The 19,099-nt window shown below is 31.3% G+C and overlaps 2 protein-coding genes and 1 long non-coding RNA gene across 7 annotated transcripts; 2 read left to right on the forward strand and 1 right to left on the reverse strand.

Annotated features, from left to right (window-relative positions):
* The first annotated feature begins 1,942 nt into the window (after positions 1 to 1,942).
* Positions 1,943 to 8,553, forward strand: LOC110631244 (caffeoylshikimate esterase). 3 transcript variants are annotated; one of them, XM_021779011.2, is made up of 9 exons: positions 1,943 to 2,009; positions 2,153 to 2,340; positions 2,584 to 2,613; positions 3,349 to 3,475; positions 3,564 to 3,710; positions 6,830 to 6,960; positions 7,044 to 7,181; positions 7,415 to 7,513; positions 8,103 to 8,553. In XM_021779011.2, the coding sequence occupies exons 1-9, from the start codon at positions 1,958 to 1,960 to the stop codon at positions 8,328 to 8,330; spliced, it is 1,140 nt and encodes a 379-aa protein (XP_021634703.1). In that variant the 5' UTR covers positions 1,943 to 1,957; the 3' UTR covers positions 8,331 to 8,553. The 3 variants fall into 3 exon arrangements, with proteins under 3 accessions (XP_021634703.1, XP_021634695.2, XP_043813244.1); XM_021779003.2 differs by lacking the exon at positions 1,943 to 2,009 and having other exon boundaries at positions 2,028 to 2,340; positions 7,442 to 7,513; XM_043957309.1 differs by lacking the exon at positions 1,943 to 2,009 and having other exon boundaries at positions 2,032 to 2,340.
* A 4,632-nt stretch (positions 8,554 to 13,185) lies between these two features.
* LOC110621512 (caffeoylshikimate esterase) lies at positions 13,186 to 15,420 on the forward strand. Its single transcript, XM_021765792.2, has 8 exons — positions 13,186 to 13,428; positions 13,706 to 13,735; positions 13,860 to 13,986; positions 14,096 to 14,242; positions 14,330 to 14,460; positions 14,551 to 14,688; positions 14,774 to 14,872; positions 15,033 to 15,420. The coding sequence occupies exons 1-8, from the start codon at positions 13,285 to 13,287 to the stop codon at positions 15,255 to 15,257; spliced, it is 1,041 nt and encodes a 346-aa protein (XP_021621484.1). The 5' UTR covers positions 13,186 to 13,284; the 3' UTR covers positions 15,258 to 15,420.
* On the reverse strand, positions 14,687 to 17,157 carry LOC110621517. 3 transcript variants are annotated; one of them, XR_002488985.2, is made up of 4 exons: positions 16,801 to 17,156; positions 16,518 to 16,621; positions 15,721 to 15,995; positions 14,687 to 15,235 (listed from the first exon to the last, which is right to left on the reverse strand). It is a non-coding gene; the product is annotated as an uncharacterized LOC110621517 (long non-coding RNA). The 3 variants fall into 3 exon arrangements; XR_006350957.1 differs by having other exon boundaries at positions 15,721 to 16,621; positions 16,903 to 17,157; XR_002488984.2 differs by having other exon boundaries at positions 15,721 to 16,621; positions 16,801 to 17,157.
* Positions 17,158 to 19,099: the final 1,942 nt, after the last annotated feature.

Genomic DNA, 19,099 nt, shown 5'->3' on the forward strand with positions numbered 1-19,099 from the left:
AGTTGCAGAAAAAGGAGGAAGAAGAAGAAGAAGAAGGTTAATTTTGTCAATTCACGTGTCCCAAACGGCTATTTTGGACGGAAGGACTACGAAGTTGGACAGAAAAGAAAGTGAGGGACTTAAGTGTTGGGTCGCCAAAATAGAGGGACAGAAGTGTTAATTACGTTAAACCTCAGGGATTACAAAGTAATTTTCCCAATAATATATTAATAAACGGGAAATATCTTGTCATGATTGGAAAACAAGGATTCAATTTTAACAAAATGTGAGGTATCTGAGACCCCTTTTCCAGGAAAGTGATGTTGAAAATTACTATTTTCTAGGAAAATTACATGAGAGACAGTTGTGCAAATTGGTTGCTAATATTGCTTGAATGGGAAATTAGGCTTCTGATTGGAATACGAATCCTCTTTCCCCTTTATCCTGTCAATCTTTTTATTTTAAATTTTTTTGCCAAAGTTAAGATTCAACGTTACAATAAATTTCCAATTAATTTGTTTATCAAACAAAATTAATTTATATTATAAGAAGATTGGCATCTCTAATTTGTACCTTTTTTAATGGAAACGAATTATCTTTAAAAAATAGTTTGAAATTATTTGTTTTTTAAATGTAACTTGATTAACCAATTCCAACGAGTATATATTTTAACCCATCAATCATCAATAAATTAAATAATTTATTTTTATTTAATTGGTGATAAATTAATTTGATACTATTAATATTTATTTTTAGATTTTTAATTAGGTAAAATAAATTTGTAAAATTATTATTTTTTTAATTACTTTTAATAACCTAAAAAGACAATGAAATAGTGATAAAATATGTTCAAAATTATAATTTTATAATTGTTTTTTAATAGATAATTTTATTAAAATTTATTTATTAAGATATTAATTAATTACAATTGTTCTAAAAAATATTAGAAAGAATGAACAATTCCTAAAATTATATGATTTTTATTTTATATTTATACGCTGCTAAATTTATTAATAATTTTAAATTATTTAATATGATCAATTATCATAAAATGTGAATTAACCAAAAATTAAAAAAAAAATATAAATTGTTAATGTAAATATAAATTTAATGTAACTATATGAGAAATATTAATTTTTATGTTTATTATAAACTTTCAAGTTTTTTATAAAATGGATTATAAAAATTTAAAAGAGCCCCTTTCCCTCTCCCTCTTTTTTCAAGGCTCAATTTCATTACCACGGAAATTTAATTTAATCTTCAACTTTTTATTTAAATTAGCTTAAAAAAATCAAAAAATCGAGCTATTTTAATTTTTGAGTTAAATTAAAAAATACAAAATTTTAATTAATAATTTTTTTTTAATTTTTTAACCAAATTAAAAAAATATGAATTAAATTAAATATTTAGTTATGCGATCAGAATTCGAATTTTCTTTTCTTTTCTAAACTATCTATTAATAAAAAAAAAGTGTTAATATTTGTGATTTGGATATATTTAATCTAAAATATCTATAATTGCTTTCAATGGAGTTGAACCGTTTGACTCTAATTTTATAAAAAGTCAATTTAAAATTAATTAATAAATTTTTAATATTTTAAAATATTTAATATATTTTTTAAAATTCAAAAATTAATTAATAAATTCTTTATATTATGTGATTAAATAATAAATTTTCTTTAATTTATTTTATACTAAAGACGTACACGACTACACTATGGACCAGTCAGTGGCACACTAAAGGAAAGAGGGCAGTGAAATTATATTCCTCTCCGACCAGTTTCAACGTTACATGGCCTCTCAACGCAAACTTGGAAATCTTGGACAGAATAGGTCTAGTGGAAGGTGACGTGTACGTGTATCCAAAGTATTACTAAAGTAAAAAATAATTCTAAATAAAACTAATAAATCAAATCAAATCAGATGGCAACGAAAACGTTATTTCATTATTAATTTTTGTTTGGGTCCAAAGTCAGATATGGTATGCATAGACCGCATGCCTATAGCTTTGATTCTTGGAAAACTCCACGGTTGCCACCGCAGTCTACTCGGCTTATGATTATTATTTTTATTATTATTATTCTGGAAAACTATAAAAACAACAGCCACACCTCTCATTTACTTTTATTTATTTATTTGTTCATTATTTGTTTTTTGGGCTGGGTTGGGTTAGGTGTTGTTTGTTTCCGAGGAACCAGAGGGAAACGGAGGGAAGAAATGGGATTTCCAGTGAGGTTTCCAGGCGTCAGCAATGAGTTGCTGAAGATTCTTGATGCGAACATGGATGAGGCGCCTGCCAGAAGGCGTGCTCGTGAAGCGTTTAAGGATATCCAGCTTGGAATTGACCATATTTTGTTTAAGGTGATCAATTTTTCTAATTTTTTCCCTTTTGTTTCAATTATGCTTTTTCCTGCGTTCACGTTTTAGCCTCTGCGGTTTTGTGGTTCTATCATTTATGGTATAGGATATTTAGTTTCGGTTTTTTGAACTGTTGGATAGAGTATCGATTCAGCAAAAGTAGATCGAGATGATTGTTTTCTGTTTATTGTTATTTGGATATTCATATTTGATTCTTATTTTTAATGGCGATTTATTGTGCTGCAGTCGCCGGCTGATGGAATGAAAATAAAGGAGGTAAACTCTCTTACTTCATTTTTCTTTTTGTGTTATTATTATTATTATTATATGCTTCACAATTTCATTTCTATCAAGTCTGGAAATTAATTCTTAGTTGTGGCTAGGTAGAATAACTAAATCTTAATTCTGACTTAGTTGGGATTAGCTATATGGTTCATTATTCACCAATCAGATCTGTTTGAACCCCATTCCGCATTAATTTTACAAACATCAACTGAAGTTGACAAGCTGAAAAATGTTGCAATTTTCACAACTGCACCTCTGCTCACTTTTTGACAATATTTGTGCTCCTGCTTAAACATTTAAAGCTACATGGTTCATGTGCGTTTATAATTGAAGAAGATTATTCTACATTTAATATTTCAACTACCTATTGTGAGAGCGTCATTTAATTGGCTCCTTTGTTTCAAGTACACTAAATTGTTATTCCGACTTCCTCCAAGGAAAAAAAAAGCCCTTTTTATCTCTTTCTGTTGTGCTAAATTTTGGCATTTTGGTTACAAATTATATTTTATCCTGTTGATAAAACTCTTGCTTTTCGAATTGAGCACTGCAAGCGCTTTTTAATTTTTCTCCAGAGTGAGGTTCTACTAAGTGGACCTGACCAAGGGACTTCATCGAAAAGATGCACTAGTTTTTATCCAATCTGCAATAATTTCTCGGTTCTGCAAAGTTTGCTATGGTCTACTTCCTGAATAAAGATTGTCACTTGAATTTTCCTTTTTTGTACAGTCATATGAAGTGAACTCTAGAGGATTGGAAATTTTTACAAAATGTTGGCTCCCTGAGACCTCTTCCCTCAGAGCAGTTGTGTGTTATTGTCATGGTTATGGAGACACTTGCACATTTTTCTTTGAAGGCATGTAGCTATTATAAGTAGCGACCAATATTTCCTTTTAGGAATACTCTGATGCTGAAAATTTATTGATTCTTGGCATTGTTTTTAGGAATTGCAAGAAAGTTGGCATCATCTGGATATGGAGTTTTTGCAATGGATTACCCAGGTTTTGGTCTTTCAGAAGGTCTTCATTGCTATATACCCAGCTTTGACAGGCTAGTTGATGATGTTATTGAGCATTACACCAAAGTCAAAGGTGTGGTCAGCACTTTGTAAAAACTATCAATTTTCTTCCCCTTGTTTCCTAAGATGCTACAAATTCTTTTCATGAGAAACTGATGATATATCTTTGGAGTGCATGAGCGAGGTTCTACCTTCGTAACCAAATGCATTTGAGTCATGATATGACATAGCTAGTTAATGCAAGAAAATTGGGAAGGTTAATCCAAGGAGCATGCTTGTGCCTGATGATAATTCTTGAAGGGGATGACCAATTATCACTGATTTGCATAGGCTTAAAGGCTCATTGTAAATTTTAAGGAACTAGAGTTGCAGAGATTTCAACTTTCTTCATAGCTTAATAATTGAGTAGCATATAACCCGTACATCTTCTTGTTTATTATGACATTTGGCAAGCAGAGTGTCCAAAGGTGTCATCCAATTGTATTTTCTTGTTGTTGCTAACTTGCTATAGCATATGGGTGCTTGGTTAATTAATTATTGGAAACTCGACAACTAAGTTGGAATAACTATGAATGGAACTCTGGATCCATCCTTTATGCAAGATGGTGGGTTTTGAATGAAGAAACTTGATTGAACTGTTAGGCATGGTCTAACCTAGTCCTTCTTGCATATCCCTTAGTGTCACCAACAGAGTTCTATAGAGGGTGGCAAAGAGGCTTCTGAACTTTTTTCTGAGTTTTGAGAGACACTGGAATCTAGATGATATTTAAGGTTATTAAGCATTACAAAACTTAGAGATCATAAGGAGATGTATACTAGGTGTCTTTGTAGTTTTGTTCATTCTCATTTCAATATGGGGGAAATCAAGGCAATTAGGTGGGGAAGTGGAAGAAGTGGGAATTTTTGCTGATACCATATCTTGGGTTCTTGTTTCTTTTATTCCTCCTTGCTTATTTCTCTCAAACTCACTTGCAAGTTTCAATGTATTACTAAACGATTCTGTAAAAGTTAATTTGCAACCTGAAGAGAGGTTGATAGAGTTAGGAACTAATTTGTATGTAAAATAATCGAAAGAAATGGATGAATTGAGATTTGTATTACAAAGGAAAACACAGAATACTTTTCCAATCGGTATTGGCCAATTACAGATTTTCTCTAGTCCTTTCTACTCTCAAATGGAAGGAACAATAATTAGAAAATGAAATAACTAAGGAAATAATAAGATAAAAATGGCTGCCAGGAGCCCCCAAGAAAGATTCCCCGTGCAGACTGTTTTGCCCTCTAAACCAGACAAAATATCAACTTTTAGATCCCCTTTCCATTCTCCTCTTCCTCTCTTTATTCAATTTTTGCCCTCTTTGCCAGCTGTCCTGTTACATGTTTCCACCTCCAATTCTCTACAACAAATCTTATCCTCTCTGTTATCATATATTCTATAATACTCTATATGCCTATTAGAGGTTGCCTACTGGGGAACCATCGATGTGTGAGATTAGTTATTAGAAAAAATAGCAAGCTTAAGAACTATTAAACAATTTGAGTTAACCATTTTGAGCCAAGTGTTAAATGAGTCAAAAGTTATGTAGACAGTTTTAGTCGGACCGTTACAATTGGTACCAGAGTCACCATGAATCAAGAAAATTGAAAATTGTGTAGAGTTAGTAGATCTACGAGGGAAGCGCTATTCGTAAGACGAGGTAGAGCCGTCTGAGACACTAGCGAACCATAATATCCGAGTGTCTAGTCTTGACTCAATAGTTGTATCCAATTTAGCACAACACAATTTAAATTTCACAGCGCAGCCCAACTTAAATTTCACAGCACAGCTTAGCAGGGTTGTGATAGGGAGGTCGCAAAATTGAATAGAGGAGATTGTGGGAGACCATCCCACATTGATCAGTTACACAAAACTGATATAGTGTATATAATAGCAAGTTTAAAATCTACTAAATAATTTGAGTTAATCATTTTAGGTCAAGTGATAAATGGTTCCAAAAGATTTTTAGGTCAGTTTTTGTCATGCTGTTACAATGCCATTTTCATGCTTTTCTGGTTGTTGTTAGATGTGAAAACTTTTTTCAATTTGCCAAAAGAATAATGGCTATTGATGGCTACATTCAGCAAACCATTTCCTGTGTCACATAAATAGCAAGGCATTAACTGCGGCATTTGCTTTATACATCCAGTAGTTGCTCTGAATCTGAATATTTAGGGTTCATTCTTTAGAATACCATAGGCAATTTGAATTCAGATTTTAGACTCAAACATGTATTGAGGCTCCTTCACTAATATTTTTCTGTTGGAGGTGATTTTTAATTGCAGCCTTTTCTCTGACTTGGGGCTAGTTGCTTTATTCACAGATCCATTAATTGCTCTCAATTCAAATGTTTAGAGTTCACATTTCAATTTTCAGGTTCATTCTTTAGAATAATGGACTGTTTTGTTATTTAGGCAATCTGAATTGAGGTTTCAGACTCAAACATGGATTAAGGCTGCTTCACTGCCGAATTTTTCTGTTGGAGAACCTGACAACCTTGGTTTCCATAATTTTTTTTAAAAATGTATTTGATCTCTGAAGGAGACACTCTAACGCTAGGTTAACCGGGTCATGCTAAGAGAAACTGTCCTTTGAGTTCTTAAAAAATCCCAGGGGCTAGCCTCTCAAGAAAAAATGATTATGATGAAGGTAAGGATTGAATGTATTGCAATTTTCAGTGTTCAAGCATAGGGAAGACAGAGGGTGTTGCCCCTGGCAATCTAATCCCATCCATGGTAAGTGGCTCTAGCAAAAAAAAAAAAAAAAGGAAATGGCTCTGAAACTTCCTCCTGATAATGTCCTGCAGTTATTCATGAATTCTGTATCAATTTCTCAATATTAAAAGAAATTTGTGTAATCGTCTTCTTTATTGATTATGATATTGCACGAGAAAGATTAATGAATGGCTCACTGCCTGCTTACCTTTGGTTGCTGCTGCTTTGTTTTTATATTCCCTTTGAATTCCTGCAATTTTGGAAGAACCTCCCTTTTTCTAGGTTATATGCCTCGGCAAGTCAATGTAAAAGTATAAATCAAATATATGCAGGCAATGTCATTATAAATAATCTGCTTTCTCATAGAACAACCTACTCTTATTTTTCACGACACAAGTGTGGCCTACCCTTGATTTATGTTTCTGATTCTTTGGATGGCAGAGGACCCAGCAATTAGTTCACTCCCAAGCTTCCTGTTTGGACAGTCAATGGGCGGAGCTGTGGCTCTGAAGGTGCACTTAAAACAACCCAATGCATGGAATGGGGCCATTCTTGTTGCACCTATGTGCAAAGTATATTTCTCAACTTGACAAGGTTAATCTCTTGCTTATCTGTATTTTTTTTTGTTGAATAAAAGCTGAAACGCATACTGTAGATTGCAGATGACATGGTTCCACCTTTGTTAGTCAAGAAATTCTTGATTGGTGTAGCCAATATTCTTCCAACGAAAAAATTGGTTCCGCAAAAGGATTTGGCCGAGGCTGCTTTTAGGGATTTGAAGAAGCGAGAACTGGTTTGTCTCTTTACTTGAATAGACTGGTAATAAAAACATAATTACTGGACATGTAATTTTGGGACTACCATGTTGATGCAAGTGGGACACTTTTGGTGTCCCATTATTGTCCTTTCATCTTCCCTCCACTTTGATCCTTACTTGTTCTTATCTGTCATTGTCGCTGCAGTTTTCACCCTTGCTACTCTGTTTTATATTTATCCAAAGTCTTCTCTTCCTCTCATACTATGCAGACATCTTATAACGTTATTGCTTACAAGGATAAGCCACGGTTGAAGACAGCTCTGGAGATGCTCAAGACAACTCAAGAGATTGAACAGCGGCTGGAAGAAGTATGCCAATTCATCTGTTACTCTTTTATTACACCCTATGAAATTTTACAAGCTAGACCATCATTCTATTTTTTAATCATATTATACCTCGCAAGAATGAGATTCTGTTCCAGTTATTTCTGAATTCCAGTTATCATATTTTCAGACTTCCTATAGATCTTTTTCTGATTGTTTAGCATATTCATTAAATTTAATATAAGGGACTAGAAGTGTGTTTCTACTGCTCTGCATGGATGTTATGCTATTAGGCACGCATGCAACTTAACTGAATGTTGCATATTAATTAACTTACTATACAGCAATTTTTTGAATTGCCAATGATAAATTACATGGTCTTTTATGTTGCATAGGCACTCAGTAAAATTTTGCTGAATATGTTGCCCCCTAGTAAAGTGATCCTAGAAGTATGAGTTTCTTACAAATTCATTGTATGTTAGACATTACAGGATATACTGCTTTCAGACCTTTGTTTTCTTTTTTCTTTTTTAATAAATCTCAAATATTTTTCTTGAATATAATTCAACTGAATTAGAGAGAGCTGTTCTGCAAGTGTCATAGCGTTTTTAATTTATAATGGGTGTGACTGCAGGTCTCAGTGCCGCTGTTAATTCTTCATGGAGAGTCTGACATTGTAACAGATCCATCTGTGAGCAAGGCTTTGTATGAGAAAGCCCGCAGTTCAGACAAGAAGCTTAAGCTATACAAGGATGCTTTTCATTCTCTTCTTGAAGGTGAACCAGATGATGTGATAATTCAGGTTTTTAATGATATCATTTCTTGGCTTGATGAGCACACCAAAGAAACTAATGCCTGCTGATGAATTGCCTCTGATTACTTCACAAAACATTGGAAAAGAAGGGAGAGAAAAAAAAATTCGAAAATAAATAAGTATTGAGATTATTTCTGTAAGTGGGGAAATAATGCTGCCTTTTATGTACTAACAAATCTATCACATTTTATTTTATTTTGATTAGGACTTAAAGACGACTTCAATCTCGTTGATATTAGAATGCTTTATTAATTCATATATTTCACTTGAAGTCTCTCTCTCTTTTTTTTTTTCTTTTGACACTTCAAAATTATAGGTATATGAACAACAAATTCAAAAGCAGTCGCTATCTATCAATAAACCCAAATTCATGAGAAGATGATCATATGATTGTATTATTGATGAGATAACAACTCAATTAGTAGAAATTAATATGAGATCTCTTGAACTTTTAAGATTCTAGCTATAGCTTATTAGGAGATGAACATCTCAAATGGCTTTGGATAATATGAAATAGTTTGTAATATGGGTTTGATTGGTACTCTGATGTATTGGTTTCTAAGTAAGAAAACAAAACATTTAATGCAGTTGATACATTTTTAATTTTTTCAGTTGATATTTAAGATTATTGTCCAACTAACAACAACTTCATTCATTAATGGATGTTGGTACAAACTTTTTAAAGACAGTTTTTGTTGCCAAACTTAAAAGATAAAGTGTATTAAACAATAGGATGAGATTAAGAAAACACGTTATCATATTAGAATTGCTTTTCAATCATTGATTAACTATAAAATTATAGTTTAACTATATATATATAAAAAAAAATCTTCTCTTATATATGTGAAATTCTGAATCTTAGATTATATTATTCTCTAATCACAATTTTAATGAGTATTTGAAATTCAGTTATTCAACTAATTGATTAGTTGAAGGCAAATGTGTGATCTCACCTCTTAGGTGTGGTGAAATTAGTTATTAGTATATGATATTGGACATTATTAAATCCTCAACCATTCAACAATAGCATGGACCCATTGCATTTATGTCTAACAAGTGTTTGGCTTTACTTCCTAACTTTTGCATGTGTTGTTTGTTGTACTTTATTATTATATCATTTACGTCGTATCAAAATATCTACTCGATTTTAAATTCATTTATCTATATATTATATAAAAATAAAAAGAGAAAAGAATATTGGTTTAACTAAGATACCAGTAGTTGTATTAAATAATTATAGAATTTGTTTTATCTTACTTGGCTAAAAAATAATATAATAATTTATTATTATAATTAGATCGATTTCCTATTTAAATTTAAATTTTAATTTATTTAATATAATTATTTAGAGTTTACATAAAAATAAAATTTTGTGTTCTATTTATATTTAAATTTATTATAATATAATGCAACATAAAATTTATAAAGCAGCAAGTAAAATCGTAACATAAAAGGCTTTTTTATGGAAAACAAATGGTCACTTTATTTTTAAAAAAATAATTTTTTAAATAAATAAACTATTTTTTTTTAATGTTAATGATATGAGCGCCATTCTCTGAATCCCACTTAGTCTTAGTGCAAGATCAAATTGTTTGATGTGGAAATAATGATAAAAGAGGCATTTACATTGAAATCCGCATACCATGTTGCAGTCGGTTGGTTGGGGAATGGAGCTGCTTATTTAGAAGAAAATTTGGTCATTAAATTTACCATCAAATATTCACGACTTTCTTTGGTATTCTTGCAAGGGTTTTTTTCCAACAAAAGATAATCTTAGAAGGAGAGGTATTGATGTGAATCATATGTGTTTATTTTGTAATGAAGAGGAGAGCATTTATCATGTTTTGGTGGACTGTGCATTGGCAAAAGAAATGTGGAGGTTGGCCGATCTTGATTTGTCTAATCATAATTCTTCTTTTCAAATACTTCTTAATACTATTTTTGACTTTTTGGAACGTGAGAAGGCAACAAGATTGGCTAATACATTTATGAAAAACTCCTATGGTAGAACAAATGGCTATCTCCTCAACCAATTCACATTGCAGCCAGTTGCTACCTGTGGGACTTCCTATAATCTCAGTTTCTCAATTCAGCTACTGCTGCTCCTCGTGCTCAGCTGGAGAGTATCGCAGCTTTATCTTTCTTCGATCGAGTGGATAGCTTATGTTGATGCCACAGTTTTTGGCCAGTCTGATTTCATTGGGTTTGATGCTCTTTTTGAGGATGCGAAAAGCTTCTTTCTGATGGCTCTCTCTTGCTATACAGAAGGTGGTCATGATCCGGCCATTTGCTATACGGATAACCTGTGTTTATTTTATACTTTAAATTTTAATTGTTTAGAAAATTCTCACTTTTGTCTTCTTATTTCGGATTATAAAGACATTTTAGCTTTTAGCTGGTAGCAGTACGAGTCGGTTTAAATTGAAAAAATCGATTGAATCGAATCGATTTAAAATTTTAATTTGGTTTTTTATACATTTCAGTTCGGTTCGATTTTTAATTTCAAAAATTTCGATTATTTCAGTTCGGTTCGGTTTTGATAAGAAAAAACCAAACCGAACCGAACCGATTAGTGATAATAATATATTTTTTCAATAATATAGAGAAATTAAATCATATTAAAATTAAAATATTTTAATTAAATTTTAAAATATTAAAAATAAAGTGTAAAAAATAAAAAAATTATTAAAAATCGAAACCGATCAAACCGAACCGAATCAGACCGGTTCGGTTCAATTCAGTTTCTGACCAAAATCGGTTTGATTCGGTTTTTATAAACACTAAAATTTCAGTTTTCAGTTTATTCGGTTTGATTCAATTTTAAACCGAACCGACCGAATGCTCACTATAAAATAATAAAAATATAATAATATAGAAAGAAATAATATATAATAATAGATAAATATAATAAATATAAAATAATAAAAGAAAAATAAGAAAATAGAAAATTATCCTATGTAGAACTAATATTTCGGTTTTTTGGATTAGACGTTCGGAGAATATAAGTGTTTATTCATTAGTGAGAGCCTCTATCCTTTGTCATCGTTACCAACTCTAGATTAATATTTCAAATTGTCTTTTTAATTATTATTTCTCAAAATAATAACATATGTTTTCCTCGAATAAAATAAATTCACCTTTTAAAAAATAAAAATAAAAATTAAATATGAGAAATTTACTAATTAATATCTTAATTTTAAAAAATATATTAAAACATTATGATATTTTAGAAAGTCTATTAATTAATTTCACATTAATTTTAGCAGTTAAATATAATAAAAAAATTAAAATACTTCTAATATAAAGATTAATTAATAAATTTTTTAAAAATTTAAAAGACTAATTAATATTTTTTTAAAATTATAAGAATTAAATAGTAAAATATTTAACGGTAAAATTAATTAATAAATTTTTTAAAATATCAGATATTTTTAATATATTTTTTAAAATTGAAAAATGAACGCACTGAATTTTTAGACTAAATAATAATTTTTTTTTTAAATAAAAGGGTGAATTTTCAATTTTAGGCTTTTATAGGTTTCTGTTTTAAGACTAATTTTTTCATTAATTGAATTTGATTTTAATTAATTTCTAATATTAAATTATAATTTATATAATGTAATCTATAGTGGGAAAGTTAAGGAATATGAGAATTGATAGAAAAATCCCAATTAAATTAAGTTATTATAAAATTCTTAATATTAAATAGAAAGGAAAGATTTTGCAGGCTTTTATGAGCTGAATTGATTCTTTATAATTTAGAAATTTTGAGAAAAAAAATGTTAAGTGTAATATCCCACTCACCTAACTTAAAATAACTTAAAATAAATAACTTAAATTATTCAATAGTTTTTATTAATTATATATAAATTTATTTAACTTTCATTCTAACTTAAATAGCTTTTAAATTTATTTTTTATTAATTTAAATTATTTAATAATTTCAAATTAATTATTACGTAATGTTTTCGAATTTCGTGTATTATGGTTGGTTAGTGTTATAAATAACTCTCTCTTTCTAAATTCAGTATATTTTTTTAATTTAAAATAATCCTAATACTAAGTGTAATAATATAAAACTACTACATAATTTGAATAAATAATTTGAATTAATTAAATTAAATAAATATTTTAATCAAGCAATTAATTTTTGTATTAATATTTTTGCAAACCTTTTAAAGGAGAATGGATATTATATATATAGCCACCACAATTGTAATGGAATTTTAACATTTATTTTCTACATTGAATTTATATCGCAAGACCACATTTTACAAAGCATATGTAGTAATATCCCACTTCATATGAAATTAATAGGTTAATTTATATGAATAGACACTTAAAAAAAAAACAAGATTAAGCTCATGTGTTTATGCAAATAAGAAGATTATTATCTAAATCTCGTTAAAAAAATTGTAAAATGTCCAAGCAATCCATTATTTCTAGATTAAAATTCCACCATATATGCATCATGTTCTCTTTCTTTCTCTAGATTTCATGACATTTATCTATTTAATTTCAGTTGTACAAGTTTTGATGTAAATATTTAACATAATGATTGAGTTCATTTTCATTCAAAGTCAAGGTTATATCAATGAGTATGAGATTTACAATTCAAACTCTCTCATTCAGCTTAGTAAAATCAAAACAATGATAAAATATTATTCTTCTCAAAAAGCAGAGGTTCTGGTTAAACACTGCAGTTTCATTAAATACAATTCTCAGCTAACTGGTACCGACCAGTTATGGTGCTGTTATTTTCTAGCTTTTAAGATCCAACTACTCTACTTATTACTCTGCTTATTGGATCAATAATGATTGCTAGATAGCCTTTATGAAATTGAAGATTAATCAACTTTTATCCACGTTTGATAAATAGGTCATTTATGTTAAAAAGTTCCATTTAATTCATATTAAACGTGGACAAGTCAATCAGGGTCCTTATTATTATTATTTTTTGAAAAGGAGGAGTCGAGAGAGAGAGAGAGTGGTAGTGGGAAGAAATGGTGAAGCCACAGAAGCTCCGAGACATGAATGATGAATTTCAGAAGATCTTGGACGCCAAAATGGACAATGCACAGGAGAGACGGCGTGCCCGAGAAGCCTTCAAGCAGATTCAGCTTGGAATTGATCATTGCTTGATGAAGGTTTCTTAATAATATGATAATTAATAATTAAAATGTGCATGGTTTCTATTTGTTTTGTTGACTTTTTTAGTTCACTATAACATGCCTGTGGAAAATTCTTGGTGTAGGTTTTGGTATTGATGTTCTTTCTTCCCTGTTTTTTTCTTCTCTCTTGCTTAATTGGTTGAATATGGAAGATGGGTTTCAAAGTTTAGATGGTTAAGTGGGTTTGGCCTTGAAATTCTTGATGGGTGAGCATGATCAATTCCTATATTGATTGTTATTGTTTGTGTTGCAGATGCCATGTGAAGGACTGAAGATAGAAGAGGTAGATAAAATAAAACCATATCTGCTTTAATTGTTCTTGTTCTTTTTTTTTCTCCCAGTTCAGAATTAGGCTATTTCCCATTAGAAACAAGATGATGAGTTAATCTTTTGTATTTTGTTTACAGTCCTACGAAGTGAACTCCAGAGGATTAGAAATATTCACGAAAAGCTGGCTGCCGGAGAATTCTAGCCCCAAAGCGTTGGTTTGCTACTGTCATGGTTATGGCGAAACGTGCACTTTTGTATTTGAAGGTGTGGAACTCTGATTATGAGAGAGTCTAATGAGAAATATTTAGATATATTGTCACTGTGGAACTTGATAGGTATGAAATTGACGGCAAAAATTTTATATTGGTTGCAGGAGTTGCAAGAAAGTTGGCATCATCAGGCTATGGAGTGTTTGCAATGGATTATCCAGGCTTTGGTCTTTCAGAAGGTCTTCATGGGTATATTCCAAGCCTTGATAAGCTTGTCAATGATGTGGCCGACCATTTTTCCAAAATCAAAGGTAAATGATCGGAGCTTTCAAAATGGGAATCAATTAAAAGAAATAATCATCTTTCTTGATGCACAAATGATTGGTTTTGGTGGGCAGAGAACCCCAAGTTCCAGCGTCTCCCGAGCTACCTGTTTGGGCAGTCTTTGGGTGGAGCAGTCGCCCTGAAAGTGCACTTGAAACAACCAGATGCCTGGAATGGTGCCATTCTTGTTGCACCTATGTGCAAAGTAATTTGGTCTTTTTCAACCAGATTTTTGTTAACGTATAAAATCCCCTGCAAATTTTTTTTTCGTAACCCAGATAGTCTCTGTTTTTAGTTTGCAGATAATATGATTCCACCATGGATAGTGTTGCAGATTCTAATTGGAATAGCTCATCTTTTTCCAAAGCTGAAAATAGTTCCACATAAGAACTTCGTCAAGATGGCATTCAGAGACTTGAAAAAGCAAGAGCTGGTAATTAATTAATCTTTGTACTAATAGTGATTGATTTGAAAGTATGAGGTGATTAGTTCCATGTGCTCTTCTGTTGTAATTGCAGGCAGCATATAATGTTATTGCTTACAAGGATACAGCTCGCCTGGGGACTGCTTTGGAATGTCTACGAACTACCCAAGAGCTAGAACAACGCTTGCAGCAGGCATGTATTGCTTCCTTCATCCCTCTTTTATTCATTAATTAACATGAAAAAATCAACCTTCTACATAAACCAGAAGCATTCAAACAATTACTGTCAATCATCAAAACTTGATGCAATCATAATTAGGAGAACAAAAAAATAAAATAAGTATGATTTGCAGGTTTCAGTGCCATTACTAATCTTGCACGGAGAAGTAGATGTTGTAACAGATCCATCAGTAAGCAAGGCACTGTATGAGAAGGCAATTAGTTCAGACAAGAAACTTAAGCTTTATAAGGATGCTTTTCACTCTCTCCTTGAAGGTGAGCCAGATGACATGATTTTTCAAGTTCTTGATGATATTATCTGCTGGCTTGACGATCACTGCATTAAAAAGATTCAGTAATTTTTTAATCTACTTATTTACGTATTATATAAATGTCTGAACTGTTCCTTTGCTAGCTGCTGCCATCAATTCCTACAATTAATTTAGAGTTACATTTGTTTCTTAGAAATAACTTGTATGCAGAAAACATTTTCTAATAGAATAAATTATTTTCCATTATTTAGTTTAATGTTAAAAAATAAAAAAAATAAAGGATATTAATAAATTTATATATAAAATGCAATGCTCTAACAGTTGAGGGAAAAAAAGGTCTGCTTCAAATGCATTTACAGGAGTTACATACACTTCAGTGACTTCACTTCAAAAGCAATCAGCTATTGATAGTAACCGTGCATGTGAGATCCTAGCTAGCTATACGCTTATCACTTTTGCCCAATATTCAACTGAATATTTCAATTGCCTCAGGAAAGTAAAAATAATCAATGCAATAATGGAAATAATTTACTGGCCATCTCCACCATACCATAACTTCGGAAAAGAAAGATAGCATGCTTCAAGTTGGAAGTGAGGACATTTGCATTTGTTCACCCAACATGCCATTTGATGGATCTAAATGCTGAGGTTGCCCCATAAATGCCTACAGCAATTGCAAACATGATATGTCGAAAGCCAACATTAGTATGATAATTGAGTTCTTATTCCGTGTTGGCTGGGGTATCCCAGTTGTCCCAAAACAAAGTTCCATGGCATCCACCTCCACTTCCATGTTAATTTATCATCCGGATAGAAATAAAGTGGCTGTAAAATGAAAATAAAAGTGAAAGAAGCATCGTTCTATCTTTCAAAGCCCTAACAAAATATTATGGAAAAGGGAAAATGAAGACTATATTTAAAAGACATTAAAACACAGACAGATATTGAAAGGTCTAACAAATGTATCCTCCATGCAATAAAAAATAATTCATCATGCTAAGTGGCAGAGCTGCATCAAGGCCAATGATTTGGAATCATTTGCGGAAGTGGTATCAAGGCCAATGCTAAGTGGCAGAACTCTATCAAGGCCAAATGTCCATATTTAAACTTAGAACTATAAAGATAAAAATATAATGACTGTTTTAAAATTTAGAAATTTTGTCAGTGATAATTGGCGACCATGTAATTACTTTCTTTTTGTCTTCTAGAAAGACAATGAACACTGGGCTGACCAGGAGAAGCAAAGACCCTTTTACATTGGCAAGTGATCAATTTCTGTATAGCACACATATGACACATACAAACACAGCCACAAATAGAAAACAATGGAAGAAATTCAGTACATACCAAAGCCCAGAACTATTGAGCAAAGGATGAAGCCCAGTAGAGAAAAGTCCATTTTATAGACAATCTCCATGATAATAACGCATCCTTCAGCTACCATTAAGTGCCTTGGAGAACAGAAACCCATGTGCAATTTAGAAAGCAAACATTAACCAGACTAGCAACAAGTTTGAAAATACGGAAACAAAAAACAGTTCCAAAGTAAGAAGCATTCCATTTCAACAGTTCTGTGTCATTTATGCTCTGAGCGTAGCAAAAGAAAATAAATTATCACATCACACATTACCTTAGCTACACCATGAAGCCACCTCAAGACTGGACACGAAACATTTTGAAGTAGCAATAATCAAACAGAAAGTTAGAGTTAGGGCTGAGAGTAATGAGTTACCCGAAATAAGAAGAACCTCGATCTTCACTAGTTTGCTTTGGAGACGATCATTTTGTTTGCCTTTCCAGAGAAGGAAATTGAACTGATGAATCGATGTCTGCGGCAGAGTAACTCTGTCACGAAATGCAGAAATTGAAGGGAACAGAGCTGAATTAAACAAGTCATAATCGAAGATGATCGATGCAGCTATGTGCTGTGCGCTAGTGTTAATAAACAGGCTGAAGAAGTGTCTTTCCAAAGGAACAAGGGGGAAGAACTCAGCTCAGTGCCGCCGATTGAAGTTGAATGGTGTTGGGCCCTTTGCTTCCATTCGTGGGCCGGACTGCAACTGGTTCGGCTTTACAAGCCCAACCTTTTGTTGTAAATTTGGCCTTAATTTTTTTTTTCTTTTCAATTAATAATAATAATAATTTTAATACCTTTCAAAATTATTAATTATGACTCTAATTTTCCCCTTTTTCAGTCTGGATTACTGTTGTTTCCCTTTAAAATATATGCTTTTGAGAATTATATTCGTTTTTCACAAGATTTCTAATTACTTGGAAGATAAATAAATTTATTATTTTAAAATAAATATGAATAAACATTCAAATTTAAAACCTTATTGATATATCCAATATTCCCAAATTTTTAAATTCAATAATTAATTTGGGAAAAAAATTATTTCTCAATCTAATATATCCTAGATCCAATATTTACATATCATGAAAATTATTCTCAAGTTATGGACATTGAGTGCTTTTCTGACCTTGAGGTGATAATCAAGGGGGATTTGATAATATGTGATAACTATTCTTGACTATAATCATAGTTATTATAATTAATATTATATATAAAATTAATTTAAATAATATTTAATTACACTTACAATTTGAAGGGGCCCATTGGTTTGCATCCACAGGGGTGCATAGCTGCATGATAAGTTTCTATAATGCAGGAGAAAGTAATAAGATCAGACAGACAAGTAGAGAGACAAGAGGGACATGAAGACAGCAATAAGATGGATCCATATGTATAGATATGTAGACACATTCAAGCGTAGACATCTCTTGTTTTTTTGGAAATAAAGATATTTTTAAATTAAAACTGACATGGAAACAGCAGCTTGAGCAAGAGGGTGATCACACTCAACAAACAACAATAAAAGTAATGGACTGTACATGCACCAACAAAAAGCCAAGTGAAAATTTGTGAAAAAAAAAATAAAGTATTCAACAAGAATTAGAAATTAGAAGCTTTAAAAGATTCTGCTTAAGGTATTTGATTTAAGAAATCTTTGAACCCATATTGGTTCATCCTCTTGTGAGCATAATATGGCCCATTTCAAGCTGTCTTCAATCTTAAATCTATGGATGCAATGCATCTGTAAATTTTTCTCATTTTTCTTTTGCTCTCTTCTGGTGGCACCCCATAATTATTCTACTACATTTATTCATTACAATCATTCAGCTGTATGAATTGGCAACATCCATGAGATTCTGTTCATAGATATATATGTTTGTAGGGCCTGTTTTTGGATAATCCTCAATTAGATGTTGGTTGTCACAAGTCCTTATTTGATTCTATTTGGAAGTCTCCTTGTCTCTCCAAAAGCATACTCAGCTTTTACTCTGATAGAAACTAATCATTACTGCATAAAAATTTTCTTTGTTTATCAAAGATGTCCTTTAAAATCAAGTTCAATTGCTTGTCTTTTTGGTTTAATCTGAAGTATTTAGTGTGTGTGGTGGAAATCTATCACCTTAAAGAATAAGAAAGAGTGAAACACCAGAAAGCTAATAAAAAAGAAAAGACCCACTGCTTGTGAAGTCTATTTCTTATGGACAATCTCTTGTATCCTTGTGTAGCATGGTTGGTCCAGCTGTTTACGAGACATTTGTGTTCACAACTGGATGTTTTGAACAATAGCTAACAGTCATATGTAATTTACTCATAAAAGAGTAACTAAGCATGATTAATGGGGCTGTTTAGTGTAGTAAACTGTTGTCGTTGGAGCTGTTTTTTTTTTATATAAGAATAATTTTTTTAAACTGTTTTTCTGAATAGTATCTAAAATTATAGTTTTTTTTTTTTCTAACCCTCAAATCTAAAATAAAACTTTTCATCCTTGAAAAAATTTCATTTATCTTATTAGTTGGTGAAAATGCATATCAAACTGAGGCAAACAAATGAGTAAATAGAGGTAGTAGGGTTATTA

The sequence above is a fragment of the Manihot esculenta genome, chromosome 1 (genome assembly GCF_001659605.2).
Source record: "Manihot esculenta cultivar AM560-2 chromosome 1, M.esculenta_v8, whole genome shotgun sequence".
NCBI lineage: Eukaryota > Viridiplantae > Streptophyta > Magnoliopsida > Malpighiales > Euphorbiaceae > Manihot > Manihot esculenta.

What these genes read in the sequence shown, in the direction of transcription:
- LOC110631244 (XM_043957309.1), top strand. Translation starts at nt 2,035, where the DNA reads ATGATTATTATTTTTATTATTATTATTCTGGAAAACTATAAAAACAAC. An exon ending in GCATTACACCAAAGTCAAAG is followed by an intron (nt 3,711 to 6,829) that starts GTGTGGTCAGCA and finishes TTTGGATGGCAG; the next exon opens with AGGACCCAGCAATTAGTTCA. An exon ending in TTGTTGCACCTATGTGCAAA is followed by an intron (nt 6,961 to 7,043) that starts GTATATTTCTCA and finishes CGCATACTGTAG; the next exon opens with ATTGCAGATGACATGGTTCC.
- LOC110621512 (XM_021765792.2), top strand. Translation starts at nt 13,285, where the DNA reads ATGGTGAAGCCACAGAAGCTCCGAGACATGAATGATGAATTTCAGAAG. An exon ending in TTGATCATTGCTTGATGAAG is followed by an intron (nt 13,429 to 13,705) that starts GTTTCTTAATAA and finishes TTTGTGTTGCAG; the next exon opens with ATGCCATGTGAAGGACTGAA. An exon ending in TTGTTGCACCTATGTGCAAA is followed by an intron (nt 14,461 to 14,550) that starts GTAATTTGGTCT and finishes CTCTGTTTTTAG; the next exon opens with TTTGCAGATAATATGATTCC.